Source organism: Magallana gigas, chromosome 7 (genome assembly GCF_963853765.1).
Source record: "Magallana gigas chromosome 7, xbMagGiga1.1, whole genome shotgun sequence".
Lineage (NCBI taxonomy): Eukaryota > Metazoa > Mollusca > Bivalvia > Ostreida > Ostreidae > Magallana > Magallana gigas.
In genome coordinates this window covers 16,685,140-16,711,721 of record NC_088859.1, presented here as the reverse complement: position 1 = coordinate 16,711,721, position 26,582 = coordinate 16,685,140, and the positions used below count along the sequence as shown (strand labels likewise).

Below are 26,582 nucleotides of genomic sequence, written 5' to 3'. Positions count from 1 at the left end.
CGAGTTTCCCCTTCTTAAAATGGAATTAATCAATGCGGTAGAGTCTGAACTAATCTTTTTATGTTTCACATAATGCCAAAAGATTGTATTTGTAATAAAAGGAAATGGAAAAAAAGACATTTTGACCCATAACGAATACAAAAAAGATTCTATAATGACTTCATACTTCAAATGATATCCTATTCCAAATCTGCTCTTCAGAAACAGGGATGAACCACAACACCGAAGCTTTCCCTTACTGATAAATGCTTTCCTGTCTGTCAATAAAACAGAGAAATTAAAAATAGTTTAAATTAGTAGTTAAGTAAAAGAACATATACTGGATAAGTCATTGAAAAGCAATAAATAATAACATGAATACTTCAATTAACATCATGCGCAGATCTTTTTTCGGACTGGGGGAGGGGGGTCCAGAACCCCCTCCCTCAGTTAAATTCAACTTATCAAATAGTAAAAATAAAGCCTCAGACCAAACAAAATTATCCCATAGAAACCTCTTTCCAAAAAACATTTTCTAGATTATGAAAATAACACTGACTTTCCATAAATACATGGGTAGTTTTTATTTTGGAAGGGGAATTCAACACCATATTACTTATGTGCATATGATTGCTGTATAATCGTACCTGCCAATATGTCTGCTTCATCCATAAAATGAGTTGTCAGAAGAATCAACCTATTCTTTTTCTTCTCCTTCAGGACATTCCACAGATGTCGTCTGGAATATGGATCCATTCCTGCTGTAGGCTCATCCAGGTAAATAATCTACAAAAGAGGAAAAAAATGATCAATATTGGAACCTCTCTGCAAGTAATTTTACCTTTGTACAACATTTCATGGTGTTCATCCAATTAAAAACCAGTAAATTAAAATCTACCTCCCTCCCCTTCAACATAAAAAAATGAACAGCGTGTAATGGACCACAGTCCACTGGATTAGATTACGTAAGTTTAACACTATAAATGTACTCTAATTGTGAAACTACATGTATACTGTAAACAAACTATTATTCGCGAAGACTTTATCTCGCAATTAAACTGAGATGAACTTTATTGTGGCTGCAAATTTTCGCGACAAAGCCCAATCCACTCCTTTTTTTTATTTCATCTATGTGCCAATTTCTGGTCCGCAGCAAGAAATATTCGCGAAAATGAGGCTCTCGCAAATATTGCAAAAAATTTTTGCATACAAATAAAAGTTGGTTTACAGTATACAGTGGTAGCAACGTTATTGTTGACAAACGACACGCACGATTCTGATACACAAACGATCACGCACGATCACGCACGATACACGGACGATCACTAACTTACTGAATCTTCACGATACACGAACAAAAACGATAAAACACGCAACCGAACGATTCTACACCATTAAACACGCAAAATCAAAATTAATTTTTAAGATTATAATTAAGGAAACGTATTAATTTAATTCCTATTGCTTTATGTTTGTGTGTTATTGAAAAGCGGCATGTACTTTAGTCATGCACTGTTTTGTATTTTACGAGTTAACACTTTTACACATTCATACACAAATATAAAGGATTCACACACATATTAACTTTTTTGTCTCCATAACGAATATTAACTTCTATCATAAGTTAAAGAAAATTATGTGTAATAGAAATGAAGATAATGCATAAACTGCACGTAATTTGTTAAATACGAGTTGAATATTTATGTAATTTAATTTTCTTACGTACGATTTAATTATGTGGGATACAAGTAAATTTGTTACCTTGTTCCATAGAATTTCGATTTTTCACATCCAATATTTTCATAATTTACAGTACATAATTGATTTATTTCTATTTATTCTAAAATTTAAAGCGTCAAAATAAATTTTATTTCAAACAAATGTGTATACAATCTACTAGAAAATAATGCGTATCGTGTTCTCATTTGAAAGAAAAACGTTGATATAATCGTTTAGTTTAAAAGGGGGAATGGGTAAGCTTGGCTGTTTTCATTCAACGACACGTTAGCTTTTGCTAATATGATTGAAATTATTTGTCAAGACACAATTGATGCTTGATATAGGCTGATAATAAAATTAAGCAAAACTAACTCGACCGAACAAAGGATTCAATGAGCTGTGGAAATAAAAAAAAAATGTATTTAACAACGAAAGAGAGAATGAATGTTAACAACTGTCAATGTTCTGATTTTAAAAAAAGTTTTAAATTCACATTGTTTTACAAAAACTACTTGTCTTTGTTTTAAGAATAAATCCTGGCATTTCGTAAAAAAAGTTACAAAACGAAAAAACCGCACGATCACGCATGAACACGCACGGTAAAAAACGCAAACCAATTTTCCTGATACACGCACGATCCCGCACGTTACACGAACGATCACCCACGTTACACGAACTATTTAACACGATTGGCTTGTCAACAATAACGTTGTTACCACTGTATACCGATCAAGCTACCTTTGGGTCTCCTATCAGCGATATAGCCACAGAAAGCTTCCTCTTCTGACCACCACTCAGGTCCTTGGCAAATGTGTCCTTCTGGTCTTCAAGCCCAACATCCTTGATGGTTTGATTAATCTGCAAAAATTAGGTCCAAATCAGTCTTTCGCAAATTTATTTTTAACAGTTTATAAAAGGAAGATACCTGGATTTTATTTGTCCTAGCAAAAGTTTTCACTCTTACAACAGAGTCACAGCACTCTGGCATAGCACCTTACGTCGGTGAGAAAGACAGATGGACAGACATGGGATAGACAGATAGACAAACACAGATGGACAGACAGTCAGACAGACAAAATCCAGCACATTCCTTGACATTTGATCTTTTCAGGCAGCTGAATTTATCACTTTTTAACTATGGATATAAATTAACTGCATAACAACATCTGAGCAACTTTATCAAATACATGTAGTAGGGGTACTATGGTCTCAAAACATATTATAGTCTGTCCCAAGTTATTGCTTCCATCACTTTTTGATGATATTTTAATTAATAAAAATACACATACCTGTGAAAGAAATACCGTTGAAATCGATAAAAGGGAATATATTCAAGATATCTTCATTGAACAATTATCATTTTTCACTCATAAAAATTCACAGAAACGAAAAAAAATTTCTTAAGGAGATTTCTAATGGGAAATGTTTACATCTTTTCTCCATTTGGAAGTACTTGGGATACCTCGCGCAATTTTTCAACGTTATCATCTGGGCTTATTAATAGCTGATGCAATGCAAAATCTCTGTAGACTTTCTATTTCTGGATGTGTATTGAAACCTGAAGTGGTAGAGGGGGCGCTTCAAAACAGATAATCTGGACATCTGGACATGGAGTCACAGAGTATAGTACTTGTATCAACATGGAATCATCATAAATCCTTACCCTCTTCTTCAACTCATCTCCAGTAATGCCCTTCAGTCCAGCATAGAAGGTCAGATGTTCCACACAGGTCAAGACATCAAAGAGGATGTCGTGCTGTGGGCAGACTCCAGTAATGGCCCTCATCCTCACTACGTCTGACGGGTTTGATACGTCCTGCAAACACATATCACAATGAATTAAAGTCAATGCAGAAAACATGGGATTACACTCAACACAGAACCACATAATTAAGGTTATAACATGAAACACTGGATTACAGGCAAAGTTAAAAAAATAATTATATTACAGTAAAAACAAAAATAAAAAATGACCGTTAAGAAGATTTGTAATGCTGTTATTAACAGAAATAAAATTAAAAGTATAAAATGATGAAACAAATAAAGTACAAAATAAAATTAACAAAGCCCTGCATCACTTACATATCCTTGTACAATTGCAGTACCAGTTGAAGGGGGCACCAGTCCACTTAACATGTTGAGCAGAGTAGTTTTCCCAGCTCCATTGTGTCCCAAAAGACATGTTATCTGTCCCTCATACATTTCCAGGGACAAATCTAGCCAAAAATATGCTACATGTAAATGGTAACTCATTCAATACACTCTAAATACTTTTTGACTTGTTAAACAGTAACTGCATTCTGACCAAGGCAGTGTCAGAAACCCACAGCCAGTGTAGCACACGCTTAATGACAGTCAGTAAGTGCATGTATATAGGCAAAACTGACCTTGGGTTTCTGATGATGTGACCATGCAAGATTGAAACTTACACATAAGGAAAAAAAAGTGCTAATTTAAAAGTATAATCTTGTTTTCCACTGAAGAGGTAGGTTTATTTACGTTAATGGATTTTCTACAGATCTAAAACATTCTATACTGTAATATACATGACTTTACATATATTCTTCAATGAATACCAACCATACAGTTACAAAGTCCTAACCTTCAACAGCTTTAACTTTTTCTTTCTCCTTCTCCTTGGAAGGGAATTCCTTTGTTATGTTATAAATTCTACAAATAAAAAAAGAAATCAATACTTAACGTAGTACAGTGATGAAATCTGCCTGATAAAATTCAACACTTTAAATTTTGCCCCCTTTCGCAGTTCAATGACATTGTACGTAGAAAAGCTAAAATGAAAAGGGCCAAGACCTTAATTACTTTTCACTTTCCATAACTCCCCACACATACCTAATTCCTTGCTTCTCCCTAGTTTCCTGGGTAACATGCTCCACATCATTTCCAAAGAACAAATCTGTGTCGTCTGCTTTGCTATTATACTTGCTGGATTTTGATTGAAACCAGTAAGATTTCATGAAGATGTAATATGGAGGAAATCTGGGGCCATAATTCCCTTAAGAAAAAGGTATGAAAATTATTTTTAGATATCTTATACATGTACTTGTATCTATTTGCACTCACAGGGGTGGAGTAGAGGGAACTGTTACAAGAAAAGGCTGCTGAGACCATATAAGACAAGGATTGGTAATGCGTAAGACAGGGATTGGTAATGAGTAAGGATGATTCCAATTGATACAACTCTACTCACATGAAGATAAAAATATGATTTAAAAAAAAAAAAACTAAATAAAAAAAATAAATGCAGATTTATGATAAATGTATTTTATTTTCTGACTTGAAAATTATAAAATGTTATTAATGCAGATTGAGTTTGAGTGTTAAAACCACAAAAAATTGAATGCAGTACATTTTCAGTAATTTAAAATTTTCCTGCATTTTAAACACCTGTATCCTTTTACCTGGGACAATATTATCCAGGTAGATAGCCAACATGTAATAGAGAACAGCATCTAGCACCAACATCAGCAGATAACCATAGAGAGGGAAATCTCCTGACTTGATGGTCTCGAAGTCCATTCCTACTGTGATATCCAGAAATAAGCTCTACAATTAGACCAAAAAACGCATGAACTGGCTTTTAGATTTGTTAGCTTTATGTATCTAATATAGGGGTATACATCTAATATTACATCTTCTGTGGTCTCATTAACATTGGCATTGATTTACAATGATTAAGTAAAATACATATTTTAGAGGTGTCAAAAATTTTAGGACAATATAGTCTGGATTTTGCATTGCAGATGACATTAGTACCTGGATGTTAATAATAAATTCAAAAATTGTGCAAAGTGCACCCAAACTTCTCAATAAAAAAAAATCATGATTTTTCCATTATTAATCTCCTTATCACGAGGAATTTTATTTAAGCTTTTATTCTTCATTTTATACGGGAAAAATAAGATAATATCTCAATGAAGAAATCCTGGATTTTTCTCTTACATTGATTTCATTGTTTTTTGTTTTTTGTTTTGATATAAATTGTCAAAAAGTGATCGATAGGCAGACACAGTACAGTTTGGAAATTGGAAAGCATTTACAAAAGTCAATTACCCCATAATAACTAACCAAAAATTATCTATTAGAAGTCAGTAGAAAGGAGACTGACCTGGCCAAATTAAATGGCTAAGTATCTTTTAAACTTTTTTAATACTAATGTATTTACTAACTGATAAAGACATAATTTTTTTTTACCTGGTCAATAGCTAAAGCTACACCACAGGGAGATATCAGACTTAGGAACGCTCTCCCCACAGGAGGTATGGTATAGGTTACTTCCCCTGTGCTGGTCACGGTCCGGGTCATACTGACAGCCAAGTATAACAGTGACGTGACCATAGAGATCAAACTGGCCAATCCCCCTGCTGTCTGGGCTTTTTGAAAGAATGGAGTGATAAGCCATGAAAAGCTGATGAGAGACAAACCATACAGCTCCAGAATCAGGAAGAAGAGGAACATGTTGCTGTTCTTGTAAAACTGCGCCAAGTATGCAATCAGAGTCACAACAATGGTTACCACAGTGATTAGAACAAAATATACGGCCGCCCATGACGCCCAGTAGGCGGAATCTCTCAAGCCCATCATCTTCATTCCCTCCTTGATTTTTTTCTCCTTATCATTGACGATGTTTGCGGTGAGGAAATTGACAAATTGGGCATAGGCCAGGACAAAGTAGAGGGAGGAGATGATCTGTATGTAGGACGTGTCCGGCTGGTATTTGTCCATCGGCATTAGCTGGAAGGACAGGTCCAGCGGCTGTATTGCTGTTACACCTGTGTGGTGCTGTAAATAACAAACATATATTCCAAACTGCAGTCTGGGTTAAATCACCAATTACAAATGAATGATTGACATCAAAAACTTGAGCATTGCCAGATCTGACACATGAAATCCAACATAAGTGTGAAAATGAAATGTACAGTGCCCATGAAAAAATGGAGGACGTGGGAAAATGGAAGACAATGCAAATGCTTAGCACTTTCTAAAATGATTTTAAATAGTTATATAATGAATGTTTTCTCATTTTAAGATCAACCCTAAAGTTGCACAAGGTTAAAGCTTATATATATATATAATGGTGATGTCATGTTTAATGTCTGCAAAAAATTTCTGCCAAATATTAGTACCTTACTGGCAAAACTTTATCAGGTCAGTTCCAAACAAACAAAGCAAATTGCAGTGTCTATGTATTTCTTTCGAGACATATAACCTTTATATTCCCCTTCTCCCAAATGTTCTGATACTGGCAGATAGACCTAAAATGAAGGTCAGCCTTTTCTCCTTACCCTCATTAGCGCCGTGTCTGCAGCCATCTGCATCATGCTGAATCCGGTGTGCATGTACTTTAGGACATCACAGGAACTTGAATCCAAGCCCGTGCCTTGCCGGCATTGCTCATCTGGTACACACAAAAAAGGAGGATACATGTACATGCAAATAACACTGATACTGTAAACATTTAACATTTTGCAATGTCCTCTATTCAGTGTTTTTGGTGAAAGGCAGCTTCCATTAAATAATGTAAATCACTACATGCTGTGCAGATATGTTAATAAATATGTACCTACATTAAAGGAAAAAGTTATGCTAACTTGTGCAAAATGAATTACTGCCAAATATTGTACACACTCAATTTAATACATTTACAGAATATGTGTATGTACATTTTTATACGAGAGAGAGAGAGACTGTTGGGTTTGTTTTGGGCCAAGAGCTGCACAAATCTACTCACTAGTAGTTCTGTAATAGGCAAGGGTTTTTGTATCTCCAATATCTGAAATTCTCATCCTGATTGCATAGGACAGGTTCGCTCCATTATAATTGAACTGCAATCCTGTGAACCTTTAAAATTTACAAACTGATAGTTTATTTTTCATTTGGATTTATATTTTATAAAACGGTGTATCATAAATAAAGGAAATTTGAGTGCCAAGATCTTTATTTCCTGAAATCTTACAATACTATCACATGAAAATTACAGTACATCTTATCTAAAAGGAACCAAATTAGAGATATATATGAGTAATTGTTGAATGACAAATACCCTTTAATTTGGGAATATTTTTCCTGAAAAGCTGCCACCATTTTAACATCATCGGGATAGAATTCTAAAGAAGGTGTAGCATTAAGACCCATAATTTGTTTGAATATTCCCGCTGCATCTCCAGCGATGGCTTGAGTGAGACTGTCATTTGGACACACCAGGATCTTGTCGGTGTTCTCGAGTGTGAAGTTTTCTGGTCTGACCAATGGGAAGCTGGGAATGGCTGGCAGGGGGTCCAATGGAAGAAAGGCTTTTATCATAGCCAATATCCCGACAAAATAGATAGGGTAGACTATCTCCTGCAGGAAAAAATACATTTGATAAGTTGTGAATCTATTAAAAAATGTATTAGTACACAACATGTTATTATGGACATAACAATTAAAAGTGTTCTTTGTTGTTTCATATGGGTATTAAGTTTAACCAGACTGCAGAAAAAATACTGGTTTATAACTCACATTAGATAGCTTTCTTGAGGTACTCAAAACATTAGCATGAAATAAATTTTTATTTGAAGTTGTATAAGTGTATATATACTCCATAATATAGGATATATCTCAAGTAATACTTCACCAATTACTTTAGAAATGAAAACCCACATAATGCTATATCACCTCCTCAGCATTTTGTGTGCAGTGATAACAAGAACTGATCCTACATGAGCTCACTTTTGATCTGAGTTTCACTTTTTCAATTCATATTTCTGTAGTAAAAGTGAAACGAAGCTGAATCAAATTGAACTTAAATGTAGAAGTTTAATGGTTCTGGAGCCTGCCTGCATGGTCTTGGTTTTTTAAGATATTCAAGAATATGCAGTCACTAAAATACTTCCATTTCATAAAGGCAGATGATATTATACAAATTGTTACAATTAATATACAGTGAACACCATATAGGAGAATAGATTTATAGTGTACCTGAATAAGTTGGCCTTTGTTTCTTTTCTTGTACAGTATATGTTTATACATAAGGGCCTTAAACTGCTGGATAAATGTGGCCATTTTCTCTTCCTGGTCTGAAATAAAAAAGATAAATGATCAAATTTTCAATTTTTTTTATTCTAACTCTGAAATACTTCAGTCTGATTTGTGGTCATACTCAAACCAATACATTTCTAAAAAATAATTATAGTTGCTCCTCTTCCTATAAACCAAGGCAAACAAGTTTAATCATTTATTATAACATAGCTATATGGTACAAAGTAAAATCTAATAAATATTACAAGAAAAATGAAATAAGATAAAATAGGTCTATAATAATATTATAATTCCATCTACATGTAGCTACGGTACAGGCACCCTGACATTAATGGAGATAAGAATTATAATAAAAGCCAAGCATGCAAGCAAAGGACTAATGAAATGAATCCTCTTCAAAATCCTCTTTGTCTCTTTGGGGCTTTAATGAACAATTAAAGAAACAACTAAATCTTATATAAACATAAACCTCAACTTGTAAAAAGAATGAAATATCAAGCAAATATAGGCAACATCCTTTATATATACAGTACATGCACATGTTATGTTAGAATTATCAATCACCGTAATAAATAATAAATGAAATTATGTAGCCAAATTTGTATCCTTTTACCTTCTTCCTTATCCAGAAGATATTGTCTCTCTGGATCTTGGAAAACAGATTTTTGCACAGACATTCTAGATGATAGTATTATACCAGATATACTAGTGACGCTTAATCTTCAGCAGTGTACATGTATCTATCTAATATGAAACTAGCTAGTTATTACAGATTATAAACATTTTCCTTATACCTGGTATTTTGAAAATCTGTTTCATTTTAATTTTCAAATGATTATATATCTAAATATCAATAGCTCTATAAACATGTGACAATGCATGGTCACACTGAAATCACTCATGAAAAAACCCAGACATAATTATGTTGAAATCCATATACTAGTACATAAGAGTATTAAACTAACAGGTAAGTCATATGAGAGATAAACCTTGGTTTTCTTGTCGTTGTCAAAGTGGCCTACATATTTTACTACACAAGCTGCTCTTATCAGCAATCAATAAATACGAGAGGTTAATAATCGGCACGATATTGTGAGTTGCCTTAATTGGTTGACCGTTACCTTAAAAGACTTTTGTAAACATGTTATCCATAGCAAGATTGTAATTGTCTACAATAACATGCTGTCCATATATGTAAAATATTCATAATTATATCTGATTTTTAACCCTCTCTCTTAAAATGTCATATGTCATTATTTTCAGCTATAAGCCTATTATCATTATATATGCCCACAATGTACTCTGAAATGCATGTCAACAACTTGAAATTGACATTGTCAGATCTATATTGATCGAGTACATGACAGCTGTGTTAATTCTTAATTTAATGTAGTTTTTACAAAGAACTATATATGATATGAGTTGAATTTGGCCCCCATATTTCGCCATTTTTAAAGTGTTTCGGGAACAATGAAATGTTATGATATTTTTTAGAAGAGTTGAAATAAAATATATTTTCATTGTGACTAGGACAAGAATTTTTAACCTGGTAGCCTACTTTTGATAAGGAATAAATAATGTGACCTATTGACCTATTTCAAAATATTAATCTAAAAATTATGTCAACATCAAAAGTTCAATGTCTTAATTATGACAAAAGATTTAATGACATATCAGTCCTTTACATTAGGTCAACTCCTGACCCCAACTTTATAATGTCATGTAAAGATACATATTTGGTTCGCTGGTTGTAAGCTTTGCAATCAAGAAGGGTGGTAAATTTATGGAATGTGCATTGAAGATGGATAAACCTCCCAATAAAGCTCTAGTCATTGAAAATATTTTCACTGTTTCCATTAAATATTACTCTATATAATATATTCTTTATTTTTCTATCAGCAGGCATGCTTATATTGACCAATATAATTATTATGATGGACAAAATTATATAATTTATATGTGTTCTGTTATACACTTTATAGTATTGTGGTAATTGAGTGTGTTGTAATTTCATTTTCTTTATAAATATACATTGTACCAGTGACAGTTTCATAGATTATAAAAGATCCAAATGAAAATTTCTTGGGGAAAAGGGTATACCTCTTTCAAAGTACAGAGGGACATTCCATTATATATTAAGCTTGATAATTATTAAAAAGACTGTTTTTTTTTGGGAATATAATTACCGGTAATATACCTGGTAAAAGAGAAAGTTATATACATAAATTTTTCATTTAAAGCAAAAGTCTTACTATTCAATGAATAGCCCCTGTATGTTGAATTCTTATCATTATGGCGAGGGGAGATGGGGGAGAGAGAGAGAAAATTCATTCAAAAAAATTATCTTACCTTGATAGTAGTCAATACAGAATGATCTTCAATAAATTGCAATGTAGTCTTTCATTTCTTTAACAGAATGATGTTTTTCGTTTGTTGCAAATCCCTTTTATATACATATGTACCGGTATGTAGAAATCAATCCCAGTTTCCTTGACTACAAGCATATGACAACCAATGAGAGGTCAATATTGGGTATGCTTTTTTTTTCTTAGCGGAAATGGTCAGATGCCAAATTTTTTACTCTAGCCTTATTTGGATTGCGAAATACACTGCTTTCAGTTGTGCAGACAAGGGCTTTTCTTCTTAAATAATTTTGATAATGCCTCTTTTATGTGTCTTCACCATCTTCGCTAGCCAAAGGTTTCTGATCCACACCACTCCTCAAGAACGTTCCTGAGGAGCGGTGTGGATCTGAAACCCTTTGCTAGCGAAGATGTCATATACATATACTTTGATTTTGAAAATACCAAATACAAATACATCTTTCTAAGTTCTATCGAAATAATTTTATTTTTAATTTAACCCCAACATGTAAAATATATTTCAAAGATCATTAGAAAATAATTAATACATGCATGCATAAACAATTGCACAAAATAAACTTTTGTTGATACATGTATAAAGAAATGTAATTTTATTTGAAATGAAAATTTTGGCTCAGTATTCTTTTGTGAACTGTTAATTCATTTATATATATATATATATATATATATATATATATATATATATATATATATATATATATATATATATATATATATATATATATATATATATATATATTATATATATATATATCTTATTCTGCATCCTATATAGGTCCATGTGTATCCGCCCGAGAGCCACTAGGCCGGAGGCATGATACCAGCGACTGGAGACAATATTGAAAATGCCAGATCATGTTTTTCATATCAAGTACTGAAGGAAAATATCAACAAAAGAAGAAAAAAACACCATGTGATGAATGATTTGCTCCTGTCTCTTTATATAAAATTTACTGCAATGTCAATTTGCGCCCGCTGTTTGTAAGTCTGAAATAACTGACGTTTTCCAAACTTTTTTTAAAACGATTTTGGTATTTGACCTGCAAGGAAATGTTTTCCATGTTTTCCTGGCAGGTAACATATAAAAATCATTAAGAAAACACCCAGGAAAACGCCATATATTTGTTAATTTGCATACCAAGTTGACATCAATTTAATCATTTGACATCATCATAAAATATAACAACTAAGGTGACATTCAAGAAGTTAAATATATGGAAATTATAAGTACACAAACAGTGTACAAAAGGTTGTGTGTTCAGCATTCTTCAGTTCTTAGTAAACAACGTAACGTTGTGTGTTCAGCATTCTTCAGTTCTTAGTAAACAACGTAAGGGTCAATTTTGGGCACATTTTCATTTACTCTTCTCTTTGCCCTAATTTTCGACATTAATTTCTTCACCAAATGAAATAGTCAGTTTTACATAATTCATATCATGAACATGTGATGTCGACATTTTGTAATCGACAGCAATCATGATATTGAGAGAATTCTTTAAAGTAGATTAACAAGATATTACGCAAAAACACAGGACAGTTTTAGTTTAGCGCTAAAATAGAGAGACCGTTTATAAGTCACATTAGCTTACCTTAAAAATCCCAGCTGTAATATAGGGGCCTATGTCAAATTTATGGAATTCACATTCTGAAGCTCTGGAGTAAGACTACCTAGTATAAACCATCATCATCATGCAGCACAGCCACTCAGTCCACTTGTATCAACTTTTACTTTCTCTCTACCATTACGTTACATTTCGTTTCGTCTCAGGTCATTTTGGCTCCGAATTCGGACGAAACATTTTATTTCTTTTTTAGGCATTTAAAAAAAAAATGATTACCTTGTCATTCGACATAAATATTTGAAAACTGATTTTATCAAAAAGTTTGAATTTAAATCGATTGGCAACCCAACTACTGTACATAATTTCTATACATGTAGGTATAAAATAAAGTGTACAGAGTTATCCTCTATCGTGTTATACTTTTTAACATTAAAATTCGCTTTACAAAGAAAAAATAATATTATGATAAATGAAAAAACTAAATTTCCATACCAACATACGCGGATCTAGAGGGTGGGTTGGGGGGGGGGGTCTGGTGACCCCCCCACCTCCTTGAAATTTCAAATTTCCTTTTGCATTGCAAAATTGCCCCTCTCCCCCCAAAAAACAAAACAACAATAGGCTTCGGACACCCCCTGGAAAACACAGCTATCCATCGGACCACTCCCTTGAAATTTTTTCTGGATCCGCGCATGATATATACATATCTAAAATGTTCATTCAACAAGAAAAAAAAACCAGAGTTCGGGTTTTCTCCTTATCATAATTATTAGGCAACTACTTTGATATTCTGTGAGAGAGGGCATTCATACATGTATTTTGAATTCATACAAATATACATGTATATTGGTTTTGTTTTCCGTGAGTCTATTCATGGACATACCGCAATTAACATCATTACTGAATTATTCTGCGAATTTTGTATTATTTTGAAATATCATTGTTGCCTAAAAAGAATAATTAAATACAGCCATTATCAACATTCAACACATTTTTATTTCATTTACATTTATATTTTCCTACTTTTGTGAAAATGCCTAGATTTCTGTCTTGTCACGCATGTATGAATTACAACCTATTTCCGTGAGAAATAAAAGAGAACATACAAAGTGATTGTAAATGTATAAATCTACGTATGCATTAGCATTGTGTTATTAAAAACCTATCATGCAGTTTCCCAACATGCCGCAATGAAAATCAAATGTTTGTTGCAGTTATAGTTTTTCCTTTAAAACGTCCGTGCATTTCATGCAGTTGTAGCGTGTCGAATAATGGTCAATGAACTAATACAAGAGCTTATAATGAACATGTAAATGTTATAAACAATATTCATTTTTAAAGGCCCTTCATATATATCTTTTAAGAATTGTAAATATTTGGATAAATAAATGCAGAGTTTTTCAAGACAAGAGTAGTGGACACATACCACCTTGACAAGTATTCTACAAAAGATATGGGAACTCAGAAGAGATACCAACATTCAGGCCTTATAGTTAAACCTTAGCCTCGTTTTCAGTGCGATGTGAATATTCATGATTATCTCATTAAGAATGGAGTATAAAGGAGACCTCTGAAACTGTTACAATTATAGAGGTACAATGTATAATGTTCCTCTCAGTCATCATGAAAGTCTTAAGCAGAGTGATGTAATTACTTATCAGAATTGCAGAAATAACAGACCCCTAACTGCGAAAAGAACAAGCAGGTCTTAGGAGAGGAGGATCATGCGCTGACGAAGTTTTTATTCTCAAACAAATACTAGAACAGGGCAATGAATGGAACTCTCCTCTTTGCATCAATTTCATCAACTTCACCAAAGCTTTAGAAAGTGTTAACAGACCAGCCTTAGAAAGAAGCTTCAGTCATTATGGAGTCCCAGATAAACTCTTTTCTATCATCAAGATGTTGTATACAGACTTAAATGCCAGAGTTATCTGTGGAACAAACCTTGCAGATGAGTTTAAATCAGAAACAGGAGTAAAACAGGGTGTCTGTTTTCTCTCTTGCTCTTCACATTCTGCATTGACTGCATCATGCAAGAAATCATCAAAAACAAGCGAAATGAAATCAGTTGGACCATGTCAGAAATGCTGGGAGATATAGGTTTTGCATACGATACGGCAATGTTACTATCACACAGGTAGACACCGTGGCATGCAAGTAAAAAGCAACCATCTTGCCAAAACAGCAGAAAAGATTGCCCTGAAAAGTAATAACACAAAAGCTAAGATGGTAAAGATCAACATAAAATTTGACGAACCTACAACTCTAAGTGGTACAAATATTGCAGAGGTCACAGAATTTGTCTACTTAAGAAGCTCAAATTTCTAAAACAACAGCAGCATATGCTGTACTACGAAAGACCTGGAGATCAACAATGATCAGCGCAGACACCAAAATCAGGATATTCAAGCGTAATGTGCTTGGAGCCCCGAATCTTGGAAAGAAAGTGTCTAAAGTCAATTCAAACAAGATAGATACCTTTCAGATACGATGTCTTTGCAGAATATTGCGCATCTTCTGATCAATTGCCATCTCGAATGAATAGCTGTATAAAAGAATCAACATCATCCCTCTATTCCAGGTAATAAGTAAGAGAAAGTGACAGTGGATTGGACATGTTTGTAGAATGCATTCAACCTCCATCCCAAGGTTAGCCATAAAGATGGACACCAACCGGAAAGAGGACGTGAGGAAGACCAAAAAGAGACCTGGAGGAGATCAGGTGTGAAAAAATTGAAAGACATCAACTGGATATGGGGACAGTCCAGAGATGGACTCAGGACAGACCAGCATGAACGTCTCTGGCGATGGCCTTATGTGCTAACCAGCAGCTAAGTTAGTAAGTAAGTAAGTAGGTATAAGTAAGTAGGTAAGTAAGTACAGTCCCTTAAATGTTCTACTGTCGCACATAAACTGTGAGCGAAAGATGAACGAACGGTCAGCGAACGATGAGTGAACGGTGTTTGAACGCTGAACGGAATTTGGTGAGCGGTTGGTGAACAGTGAGCGCACACAGAACGCGAATGGTGCGCAGAAGCGGTGAACGCAAGATGAGTGATTTGTTCGGAAAAACTAGGGTGACTGGCTTTTGCAAATTTTTTGCGTTAAATTCAAATGCATTTGATTTCAAGCTTTGAAATGAAATAACAACAAAAATGATCTTTATGATAAAGTTAACTGTAATTAAATACTCATTTTATCGGTGATTGATAAGTGAATAAATTCGTTAAAGAAGTAATTTATAGCGTGAATGGCGAACTTTTCAAACATGTGGAAAAAAAATTGATATACTTATGAAAATACAATTAAAATATTTTAAAAGTCGTTGAGTGCCCTGTAAACAAATAGTAATGCAACAAATGCTGTACAATTATATCCTGCATTCTATCAAACTTACTCTAAACGTTATTTGGTTAAACAAAATCAAATTATTTTATTAATCTATATAAAGCAAGAAATCTGTAAAAGAACTTGAAATGAATTATCGATGTGTAAAGTCGAAATTCTTATGTACAAAGTAACAAAGTCAACTGTATTTTGGATATATTAGATGACGTAGTTGAGTTGTTATATATTTAAGCATTGAATGCTTATTTTGGATGTCGTCTGTCCTACCTATGACACACAAAGCGGTGAAGACAAATGGAATACCGCGCGTTACCCGATATTCAAAAATAAGCATTGGATGCTTATATTTATATTTTAATACTGATGTCTATTTGTTTGAAATATAGTGTATTGCAGCAATAATTTGCGCTCTTAGTCAGGGATATGAAACATACATGGAACAGCCATATTAACATGTTTTTTAGTTAGCTTCCGCGGCAAAAAATATAGTGCCAGAAACTTAAATGACTGTTTTTCAAAAGTACATATCAACTTGGTTATGTAAGATTGAAAGTTTCATTTAATCTTACTCTTTTTATTCATGCAAATATTTTGTATTGTATTATATTTCATCTGAGAAAGAAATTTTGGCATAGAAGAATAAAAAATCACTCATAATACATGTAGTTATATCAACATGAATATGTTTTCATTTCTTGAATTTATATTGTTGTCGAATTTACTTCGCAGTCGCGGGAATTCGAACGGTATATCATCCCACTTTGTTTCTAAAAACACCAGATTGCACAAATAATAATGCAAGATTTGAATTTCGATTAAGACTGAAAAATTATTTTTACTTTCATATTCATGACGGTAGTCCACTATATTTTTATGTGCCGAATGTTAACTCCCATAAAGGTAATTCTTAAGAGATTAATAATAGAAATAAATAATGTTATTTTCAAAATTGTTTTTTAATATACCTGTATACTTCTCAAATGTGCCACATACATCGCAAGATACTGTACATGTTTTGACGATACTGTCTGATAAAACGTATTAAGACTAAAACATAAACCCGATTAATTGGTATACAATTATGTAAAATATGTTGGTAGGCTAAAATAATACACAGTTGCTCACCTTGATAAAATTTAAAAGAAATATACATAACTATCCCTTCACCTTATATATGAATGTACACATAATGTAAATATTGTATAAATTCGCGAATCAAACAAATCCAAAAAATATATTTGCAATATTAGTATTTTAATCTCCCCCTTTGTATTGTAAATACTAACATAACAATATCAATTTGATACCATCCTTTCATATACATCCTTTAAAAACCTATTGAAGATAATTCTCAAATATGCAAAATATTAAAAACAATAGAGTATAGCAAGTATTTCTTTAATAAAGTGACACAATATGGACATGCCAATTAAGAATATATATAATCGTGATCAATCAATCACAAAGAACAATTCCATGGTAGAAACACCGTACCCAAGACGAATGCATGGTATTTATTTCTAGATAAATGTGGTTTGCATTAAGAAATAATATAAAAAAGTCCTTCTTTAGTGGTGTCTTGAGCGTGAATTCCAACCCCCTTAAAAACCACTATTAAACCCTTCAGATTCTGTGAACATTGAATCATCTATAAAATGACATGTATATATAACCTTTTGTCTAGTTGAAATTCATCATTGAAAAGGGGGAATAGCTCTTTTGCAACACATGCAGTTATGTTTTCTGGGACATGAAATCAATTAACGCTTTTCCTTAGAATTCAAACTAAAGTAGATAAACGAGACATCTTCTAAAAAGTCTGTAAAGTTTTTTCCGCTCATTTCTTTTTCAATTTTATCAATTGGTCAAATGAATAAAAATTTTACAGTATTACATACCGTATTTATAACCAATGTATAAAATCCAAAGATAAAGGTAGTTAAATTCAACAACAATTCTTACATAAATATGCTATTATTATTTAAAATTTAACTTATTATATATAAAAGCGGGATTAAACAATGCTATAAACATATTAAATTCATAACATATTATGATTGTTATGTTCAAATTGCTCAAGAAATGCAAGGGCTGATTCTTTAAGCAGCATATTTTTCTCCAGAATTGAAAGGCTGTTTTTTGAAGCAGGGTTTTGGGATCCGAATCCGCCTACTCCCCAAAGCAAAAACAAATCTGGTGAAAGAAAAGATAAGTATCAAGGTAATTGTTACAGGGTTTCAGTTTTATTTCTTAATCAAAAGGCAATATAACGACAAAATCTTACCTGTACAAGAGAGAGGCAATATAACGACAAAATCTTACCTGTACAAGAGAGAGGCGATATAACGACAGAATCTTACCTGTACAAGAGAGAGGCAATATAACGACAAAATCTTACCTGTACAAGAGAGAGGCAATATAACGACAAAATCTTACCTTTACAAGATCTTACCTGTACAAGAGAGAGGCAATATAACGACAAAATCTTACCTGTACAAGAGAGAGGCAATATAACGACAAAATCTTACCTGTACAGAGAGAGGCAATATAACGACAAAATCTTACCTTTACAAGATCTTACCTGTACAAGAGAGAGGCAATATAACGACAAAATCTTACCTGTACAAGAGAGAGGCCACCAATGTCCCCACAAGAGGGCCTACCCAGTACACATAATGATATTTCCATAATTCGCCACCGTCATACGGCGTAGAGTATGCTACAGCAGGACCAAAACTTAAGGCAGGATTCATAAATGTAAATCCACGTCGTCTCTCCGAGTAGCTTAAATCAATAATTGCTCATCATCATCATCATCATTTCCTTAATGTAACATTGGATGTTATCTGAACATATGAAGCAGCAAGATGCAGCTATAAATAAAATCTTTCAAATGTAGGCATTTTATCTTTGTCTTGGTTTTTTTTAAACGTTAAGTTACAATTCTCTTCGTCTTTAAAAGCGATTCTTATTTGTCAATTGTGAATCATCTCTTTGAATAACTTTTATAGACAATGTGGTGTTTGGACATAATCGTTTACAAATTGAGTTTTTCTTTGAAAACTATTTCATTTTTTATCTTTTTACATGACTTGACAAAATTCAACGAAATCACATTAAAATCAGAAATATTATTTTAAAAAAACCTCGCATACCTTGTAACGGAGCAGACAATGATAGAAAACCCAATGGCCAATGGGGAGAGTCGACGCTTTTTTTAATCCAAAGTAGTGATAAGGACAGTCAAAACATGGATTAAAGTTGGTATGGCCTCAGACAACATGGCTTCTAACAGAATATCCTCCCAAAGGCTTCCATATAACCAACTTCCACCGAATTCGGATTCCGGGTAACTAGCCTAAATCGTATACAAGACTGGCATTGTATGTAACTATTCATGCACGAAAATTAGGTAAAATATATTTTAAAAAATGCACAGTAAAGGGTATACAAACCCGCACTAAGGCCGCTCCAACAATTCCTCCGATTATTTGAGCAAAGAAGTAACTGACCGCCTGAGGAATTGACAGAACTCTTGCCAGGGTGTAGCCAAGTGTTATAACGGGGTTAAAATAACCCCCACTGCCAACACAGAATATCATGGTTTGTTAATGCGGATTACTCATATTTTTCAATACTGTTTATTGTTATCAAATAACATGTATATGTAAAGTTTATTTGATTTAATAAAAGTTGCTTACCTCATATCACCGAATGCAATGATGAGAAATACCATTGTAAGTCCATAAATTACTCCATTATTAAGACCACTACTCAATGTGTTTATTGCACCAGCACACACTATATTCGCCAGAATGATAGATCCAATGAATTCAGTAAGAATTGGTCGAACCTTCGATTCGAAAATCGAAATGTTCGTTATCTTTTCTTCTTCCATTATAATATCATTTGATTCGGACATTGTTCTTCCTCGTTGTTACAGACTGAACGCTACTGAATAAATAAAAAAAACACACACACTTTTAAGGTCTGATTCTTCTGGATAAAATATACTTCCTTGTTAAAAAGACAATTTTATACCCATAAACATCATGTGACATGAACTATGTCGTTTGTTGGTATTGCAAACAGTTAATAATACGCATTTAAATTTCGGCGCCAATCTTCCGTAACTATCAGGAATTTTACTTGGGTAAGGTTATTAATAGATAGATTCCTAATTAATATTTGTTAATTGCAAATTTCTTTGCTGTGATTCCGGATTATCGTTAAGATTTGCGATTTGGATGTTTGAAAAAAAAAAGCTGGTATTGATATCAAGTTTTATTTATGTCAGTGGAATTTCTTAATTTTCAGACTTTAATTGAGCAAATTTCTTTTGTAAAAAAAAGAAGAAGACTGGAAACCGTGTTTCAATACATCAGTTGAGATCTACAACGACCGAGACTGCGAACATGCAAAAACCATTTACAAAGAACCAAATAAAAAAAAAAAAAAAATCTACACTATAATAAAGATAATATGATAATTATAATAATAATAACAATAATAATAATAATAATGTCATACTCAATTGATTTTTTGATTGGGACATTTTTAATCGGATGAACAGAATTAGAAAACAACTATGTATATTCAAGGCACAATAGAATAGTACAAATATATACCCAAGTGACGTTTTCATTTTACAGCAGCCCTTCAGATTCAAAATTGCAAATTCATAATAAATGATCCTTTCAAATCTAAAGCAAAACAACTACTGTGGTTTCATTAATTTTCAAGGGTATCAATTTTCGTGGATAAAGTAAATATCACAGTTTCAAGGATACCTAAATTCGTGGCCAATCAACCCATCAATACAAATTGTTAGTAGAAATTGCACTTCAATGAACATTTAATTTCATGGATAAAATTAACAACGAAATCCACGAAAATTGGTATTCAACGAATATTGGTGAAACCACAGAAATTTGAATCTTGTTCTGAGAAACGAACAAAAACACTGATAAAATACTAAAGATTCCTTATTTTACACAAGTACTTATTACCGTAATTCCGCTGGGCTTTTTTTTCAAATCACAAGAATATAAAATCACAAGTACAAAACTGTCGGAATAAAGGGCGATATTTTAAAATCTGCGAGGAGGCATCTCGCGATTTTACGTGGATATCAATTTCTTGCGTTCATTTAAGAATCAGTTATCAAGTTCTGTATAATTTCAAGAATTTAATTAAAATGCTATTTCAACTATTGTTAATTAAATCTGCAAGATTTTGTAGTTTACTTGGAAAAAGTAATAAAACACAAGCATTTTATCAACATCTTTATAAACGAAGTAAATGTCGTATAAGTTTAAATAGCTTACATATATTATAAACACTATATTGCACGAACAAGGATAGTACATCTTTAATTGAAATTCTTGGATTTAGAAATAAATACATGTATGAGTTTTCTGTTTTTGTTTTCATGAGGGCATGTGTCACATAATTTATGTGTTTTATATATATATATAATTGCAATGCAAGACAAGGAAACCTTTCGACTTTAAAAAAATTCACTTGACTATCTCAATGGGTCATCTTTTTGTAGCTTGTAACTGTTTTAAGGTGTAATGTCCCTCTGATAAGAGAGATAACTTCTGCAGAAAAAAATCTCATTTTGTTTCTGTTAACTCACAATTAATAAAGCATGTAGCAACAAGGGAGGCGGTGCTGGGCCCTAATTTACGTTTGAATGCGAATGGAAAAGTTTTATTTCTTTATTTATAGCTTGTTCACATAGGTGAATGAATCATAATTGGGAAAAGTGTGACCAAGACAAATGCAAACATTAGACTTAGTAACATATCATCATTTGAAACTTATAACATTTCATTTGTTTAAAATTGAATATTGGGGTTTCTATTCTGAGAGAGCAGATATGGGAAACAAAATTTAAAAAACAATTTACATTTTATTCAAGACAATATATCACTATATTGAGATGATTCCAATTACTGGAAGACCATTCATTTGATCTCCTTTTGTGTTATAACAAAATGCTTTGGTGTACATTTTAAGCATTTTTAAAACATTATGATATGGATCCATTTACTATTATGTTATCCAAACTTAAAAACAGAAAATCTTTTCTGAAAAATTAGAACCTGTGGCAAATTACCATGTACTGTATGTAAAATGCGTATGTAAAACCTTCAATAGTCTATGATAAAGAAAGGTAACTCTAGCCGCTTGAAGCAATTTTTGTTACAAACCTATACAATAAAATGCTATTCTGATCTAAAAAGCAGCGCTTCACTATATTAGGTAATATGAATTGACATTGTATATAACCGTATATTATTTTCATATAAATTTAATATTTTTAATTTTGTGCTGCAATAGTAAAATTTTGCTTTCTGTAACCACTATGTCTAGTTTTCTTCATATCAAAATTTGACATATTATCAATTTTTGAAAAATCTAGCAGCGCTTCATCACATCAACGTTGTTTCATCTGAATCTATTGATATTGACTTTATTGAAAATCAATATGAAAATTTTTTAAAAATATATAGTGAAATTAATAGCAGAGGGATATTACACCTTAAATTTCACTAAATGATCGTATATACAATATACATATAAGAAAACAAATTTACAATAGATAAGTCCCTATAATAAATGAAATAAGCACACATTATTACAAAAAAGGGAATTATTGTTATTTTTTTTATATGTATCCATGTAGTTAAGCTAAAATAATCAACAACACCCTACAAAGATATTAAACTCTTAATGAAGCACATATTAATAGCCTTTCCTCTAACGTATACACGTACATTCAATTGCATGAATTTGCAAATCAAACAGCATGTTTATTTAATATTTCCTATATTGAAATTTAATTCTTCCGCATCCTCCTTGAAGCAGAATTTGAACAGAAGAAGTATAGTAAGTAATTGTTTATTATTGTGAAACATTGTAGATAATTGTTATTTTATTTTTATTTTAATCAATATACTAGTGTATGAAAATTAATTGTTTGCATTAGGCCTATTGAACCTATTAGTCACCGTATGAAATACATGAACTACCGGGTATTGCATGTTTTGTTGTATTTCAAAGGTTTACTTATAGCCATTACAAATACATAAATGTATATGCTGCTTTCTGGAGAATGTCATGATTTATATTAACATAAATATGTCATGTACTTTGTTCTTTTAATATAAAGTTATAAATTAAAGACACATAATAAATTAATATGTCGTTTATTCCACAACTCTCTAATACAGCGAATGATTTTAAAATTTATCATCGCATAGAATTTCAAAACTTTGCATTAAATGACTTTGTTCATGCGGTCGCTTGCCAGTAATCATCTTGTATCAGTCTATGTAATAAAATATCATCAAAGAGCCCGCAAGTTCCCCAAATCCAGGGTATTTCAAGAAGCGATACCAAAAACTAAAAATTTTATGAAACCTTATAAAAATTCATTATGAAATGGAACCCCAATTTTCCTTAAAACTATCATAAAACGTGTCTGTCTATATCGATCAATAACATCAAACAATAAAACGAGATTTTTATCTTTCTATCATGTTTCTACCTTAAAAAAGACATAGTTCCGTCTTTTTTCAACCTGAAAACACCCCCTGCAGTGATGTCTTCTGGGACATTACAACTTAATTGTCAGTCTATGTCTTTTTGTTTAAATTCAAATCACAGACAGATATACAAAATATAAACAGTTGTAAGTCCTTGAAGTTTTTTTGTTCATTTTGATTGCTTTTTGTCTATTTGTTAACGAAATAAAATACTGCACGGTTTTAAAAACCAATGTATAAAATAAAAAAAGGTTAGATTAACGACATACAATTGAAAAATAAATAGAAAAATTCTTATTATGAATGAAACCAGGTAAAGGAATGCGATAAAAATATTAGAATCATAACATATGAGTAATTAACCAGTTGTACATATTTATTTTTTGGACATTTCACACACAAAATTTGACGCCATATTTTGACAATTGTTTTATCAACAAAACCTTTACGGCAAATTTTTGCCAACATTGCCAAATTCATCTGGTGTTTTATTTGTATAATTCCCCTCGGAATTATAAGGCTGGTTCTGGCAGCAGGGTCTATGGATCCGAATCCGTTTACTTCCCAAGGCAAAAACAAATCTGATAATGAATATATAAGTTTGAACAAATTTGTTATTATACATAGTTTAAGTTTCATTTCTGTTTCACCGAACAATTACATGTACATTGAATACTGTGGATTCATTTATATTCAAGGGTATCAATTTTCATGGATAAAGGGAAAATCACAGTTATATGTAAATTCGTGGCCAATAACCCTATCAATACAAAATATAAATAGAAATTGCACTTCAATAAATATTTAATTTCGTGCATTAATTTAATAACAAAATTCACGAAAATTGATATTCAACGAATATTAATGACATCACAGTATAGAGCAACGACTACAACCTTCCTACCTGTATAAAAGAGAGGCTACCAGAGTCCCTACAATAGGGCCTATCCAGTACACGTAATGCATTTTCCATAGCGTTTCACTGTCATCACGACCAGAAAATGCTACAGCCGGACAGAAACGTAACAGGGGATTCATAGATGTAGATCCACGCCATTTAGTAAAGCTAAAACCAGTAATTACTCATCATCATAATCATCGTCATTGTAGTTTTAAAGATAAAAGTATGCATTAAAATCAAATAGGTAACAGTCTGACCAAATAAAGCACTAAGATGCAGAAATCATGTTTTTGTTTTTCATCTCTTTTAAAAATTAGTTTTAAACTTCCTTTCCGTTTTTGAAAAAATTCTAGATCTTTTGCAAAATGCAATGTATTTCTCTTTTTATGAAAGTTTTAAGGATAAAAATGATTGACAAACTAAAAGTTTTGAACAATGTGATACTTTGACGAAATCGTTGCAGAACTGAATTTTCCTTTAAAAAATCTTCAACATTCTATCTTTTTATATGCATATCCGAACTTCAACTATCTACATTTTAACCAGGAATGTAAATATTCTAAAACTGATCAAGATACCCTGTATAGGAACAGACTATTATAGAAAACCCGATAGCCAAAGGGGAGAGCCAACGCTTTTTTCGATCCAAGGTAGTGATAAGGACAGTCAAAACAAGGATGAATGTTGGTATGGCCTCAGACAACATGATTGTCATCTGAGTTTCCATTTCATCCATTTTATAAAACCATAGTGAATGGTATCCATTGAATTCGGGAATGTATTTCCTATTCGGGGAACTGGCCTAAATCAGAATAAAAAGGACTATCATAAGCATAAAAACGTAACTGTACATGCATAAAGGCTGTTGTAAACATACTGAAATAATAATTGCGCAGTTAAAAATTACATACCCGTACTAAGGCTGCTCCAACAATTCCTCCAATTATTTGTGCGAAGAAGTAACACACAGCCTGAGGAATCGATATTACTCTTGCCAGGGTGTAGCCAAGTGTTATGACGGGGTTAAAATAACCCCCACTGCCAAAACAGAATATCATGGACGGTCAAGGTCGATTTTTCAAACATTTCAAAATTATATTGATTATTATCAAATTACATATGTTGTTTTGTTTTGATATAAGTTGCCTACCTCATTTCACCAAATGTAATGATCAGAAACATCATTGTAAATCCATAAATCACCGCATTCATTGTAGTACTCTCTGTGTTCACTGCTCCGACACACACTACAGACACCAAAATGATAGATCCCATAAATTCGGCAAGAATAGGACGAACTCTCGATTCGAAAATCGAAGTGTCCGTTATCTTTTCTTCTTCTATTATAAAATCATTTGATTCGGACATTTTTCTTCCCAGGTACTTCTGACTGAACGCTAATGATCAAGTATCAAAGACACACTTTCGAGGCCCGATTCTTCTGGATGATAAACTTCCTGGTTTTAATATGGTTTCACCCCATAAACATCACGTGATGTCGTGACTTGCTTCTTTTGTTGATATTAAAAGTGGTTGTTATTGCGCATTTAAATTTTAGTGCATAAGACCAAGCTTCAATAACTATATGGAATGTTGCTTTTGTACGAATATTGTATGCCTAATCCGATGATAATACCTAACTGATTTTGGTTCTCATTGCAAATTGATTCTGTTTAACTGTTTTGCAATGCAATTTTGTTGTAACCTAAGGCTGTAGACTATTTTATACTAAGTATGTATAAAATGTCTTCTTTGAAATAACATTAATGGTTGCAAATATCTATTTTAATATTTTTGGATCCTTAAAGTCTTATCTCTGTATGTATAAAATGTCTTCTTTGAAATTGCATTAATGGTTGCAAATATCTTTAATATTTTAATATTTTTGGATCCTTAAAGTTTTTTTTTCTTTATTAAGTTGGTATTGATATCTATATAATTTCTAAATTATTTAAAGATTATTCAAAGCCAAAGTATACTTCGATTCGTACGTTAAAAGAGGTTATTTTTATGTAAAAAAGATACCAAGATCCCGAAAAGCTTGAGTGAATATGACCAAAGTTGGACCTTATGATTAAAACAAATTACTCTT

The 26,582-nt window shown here is 32.4% G+C and overlaps 3 protein-coding genes across 3 annotated transcripts in view; all 3 read right to left on the bottom strand.

The window, feature by feature from the left end:
• LOC105334794 (cholesterol transporter ABCA5) overlaps positions 1–9,500 on the bottom strand; it is a 28,134-nt gene extending 18,634 nt beyond the window's left edge. The window contains exons 1-14 of the mRNA XM_011438369.4: positions 9,350–9,500; positions 8,677–8,774; positions 7,760–8,058; positions 7,448–7,557; positions 7,002–7,114; positions 5,911–6,498; positions 5,118–5,262; positions 4,549–4,711; positions 4,301–4,368; positions 3,781–3,914; positions 3,362–3,514; positions 2,437–2,556; positions 627–765; positions 167–257 (exon numbers count right to left, since the gene is read on the bottom strand). Of these exons, the coding sequence (XP_011436671.3) occupies positions 167–257; positions 627–765; positions 2,437–2,556; positions 3,362–3,514; positions 3,781–3,914; positions 4,301–4,368; positions 4,549–4,711; positions 5,118–5,262; positions 5,911–6,498; positions 7,002–7,114; positions 7,448–7,557; positions 7,760–8,058; positions 8,677–8,774; positions 9,350–9,413 (2,285 nt within the window). The 5' untranslated portion in view covers positions 9,414–9,500. The remainder of the gene's footprint in view (positions 1–166; positions 258–626; positions 766–2,436; positions 2,557–3,361; positions 3,515–3,780; positions 3,915–4,300; positions 4,369–4,548; positions 4,712–5,117; positions 5,263–5,910; positions 6,499–7,001; positions 7,115–7,447; positions 7,558–7,759; positions 8,059–8,676; positions 8,775–9,349) is intronic.
• Positions 9,501–16,970: 7,470 nt separating this feature from the next.
• LOC109617038 (aquaporin-8) lies at positions 16,971–20,328 on the bottom strand. The gene is given in 5 exon segments (XM_034457679.2): positions 16,971–18,226; positions 18,653–18,817; positions 19,189–19,391; positions 19,489–19,615; positions 19,735–20,328. Coding segments are annotated over 5 exon segments (810 nt in total). The 5' UTR covers positions 19,956–20,328; the 3' UTR covers positions 16,971–18,132.
• Positions 20,329–23,234: 2,906 nt separating this feature from the next.
• Positions 23,235–25,969, bottom strand: LOC105334793 (aquaporin-8). The gene is made up of 5 exons (XM_011438366.4): positions 25,641–25,969; positions 25,402–25,528; positions 25,069–25,292; positions 24,494–24,655; positions 23,235–24,170 (listed from the first exon to the last, which is right to left on the bottom strand). Exons 1-5 carry the CDS (start codon positions 25,856–25,858, stop codon positions 24,035–24,037), a joined length of 867 nt encoding a protein of 288 aa, XP_011436668.3. The 5' UTR covers positions 25,859–25,969; the 3' UTR covers positions 23,235–24,034.
• Positions 25,970–26,582: the final 613 nt, after the last annotated feature.

What these genes read in the sequence shown, in the direction of transcription:
- LOC105334793 (XM_011438366.4), bottom strand. Translation starts at nt 25,858, where the DNA reads ATGTCCGAATCAAATGATTTTATAATAGAAGAAGAAAAGATAACGGAC. An exon ending in ATTACATTTGGTGAAATGAG is followed by an intron (nt 25,529 to 25,640) that starts GTAGGCAACTTA and finishes CTGTTTTGGCAG; the next exon opens with TGGGGGTTATTTTAACCCCG. An exon ending in TTGGAGCAGCCTTAGTACGG is followed by an intron (nt 25,293 to 25,401) that starts GTATGTAATTTT and finishes ATTCTGATTTAG; the next exon opens with GCCAGTTCCCCGAATAGGAA.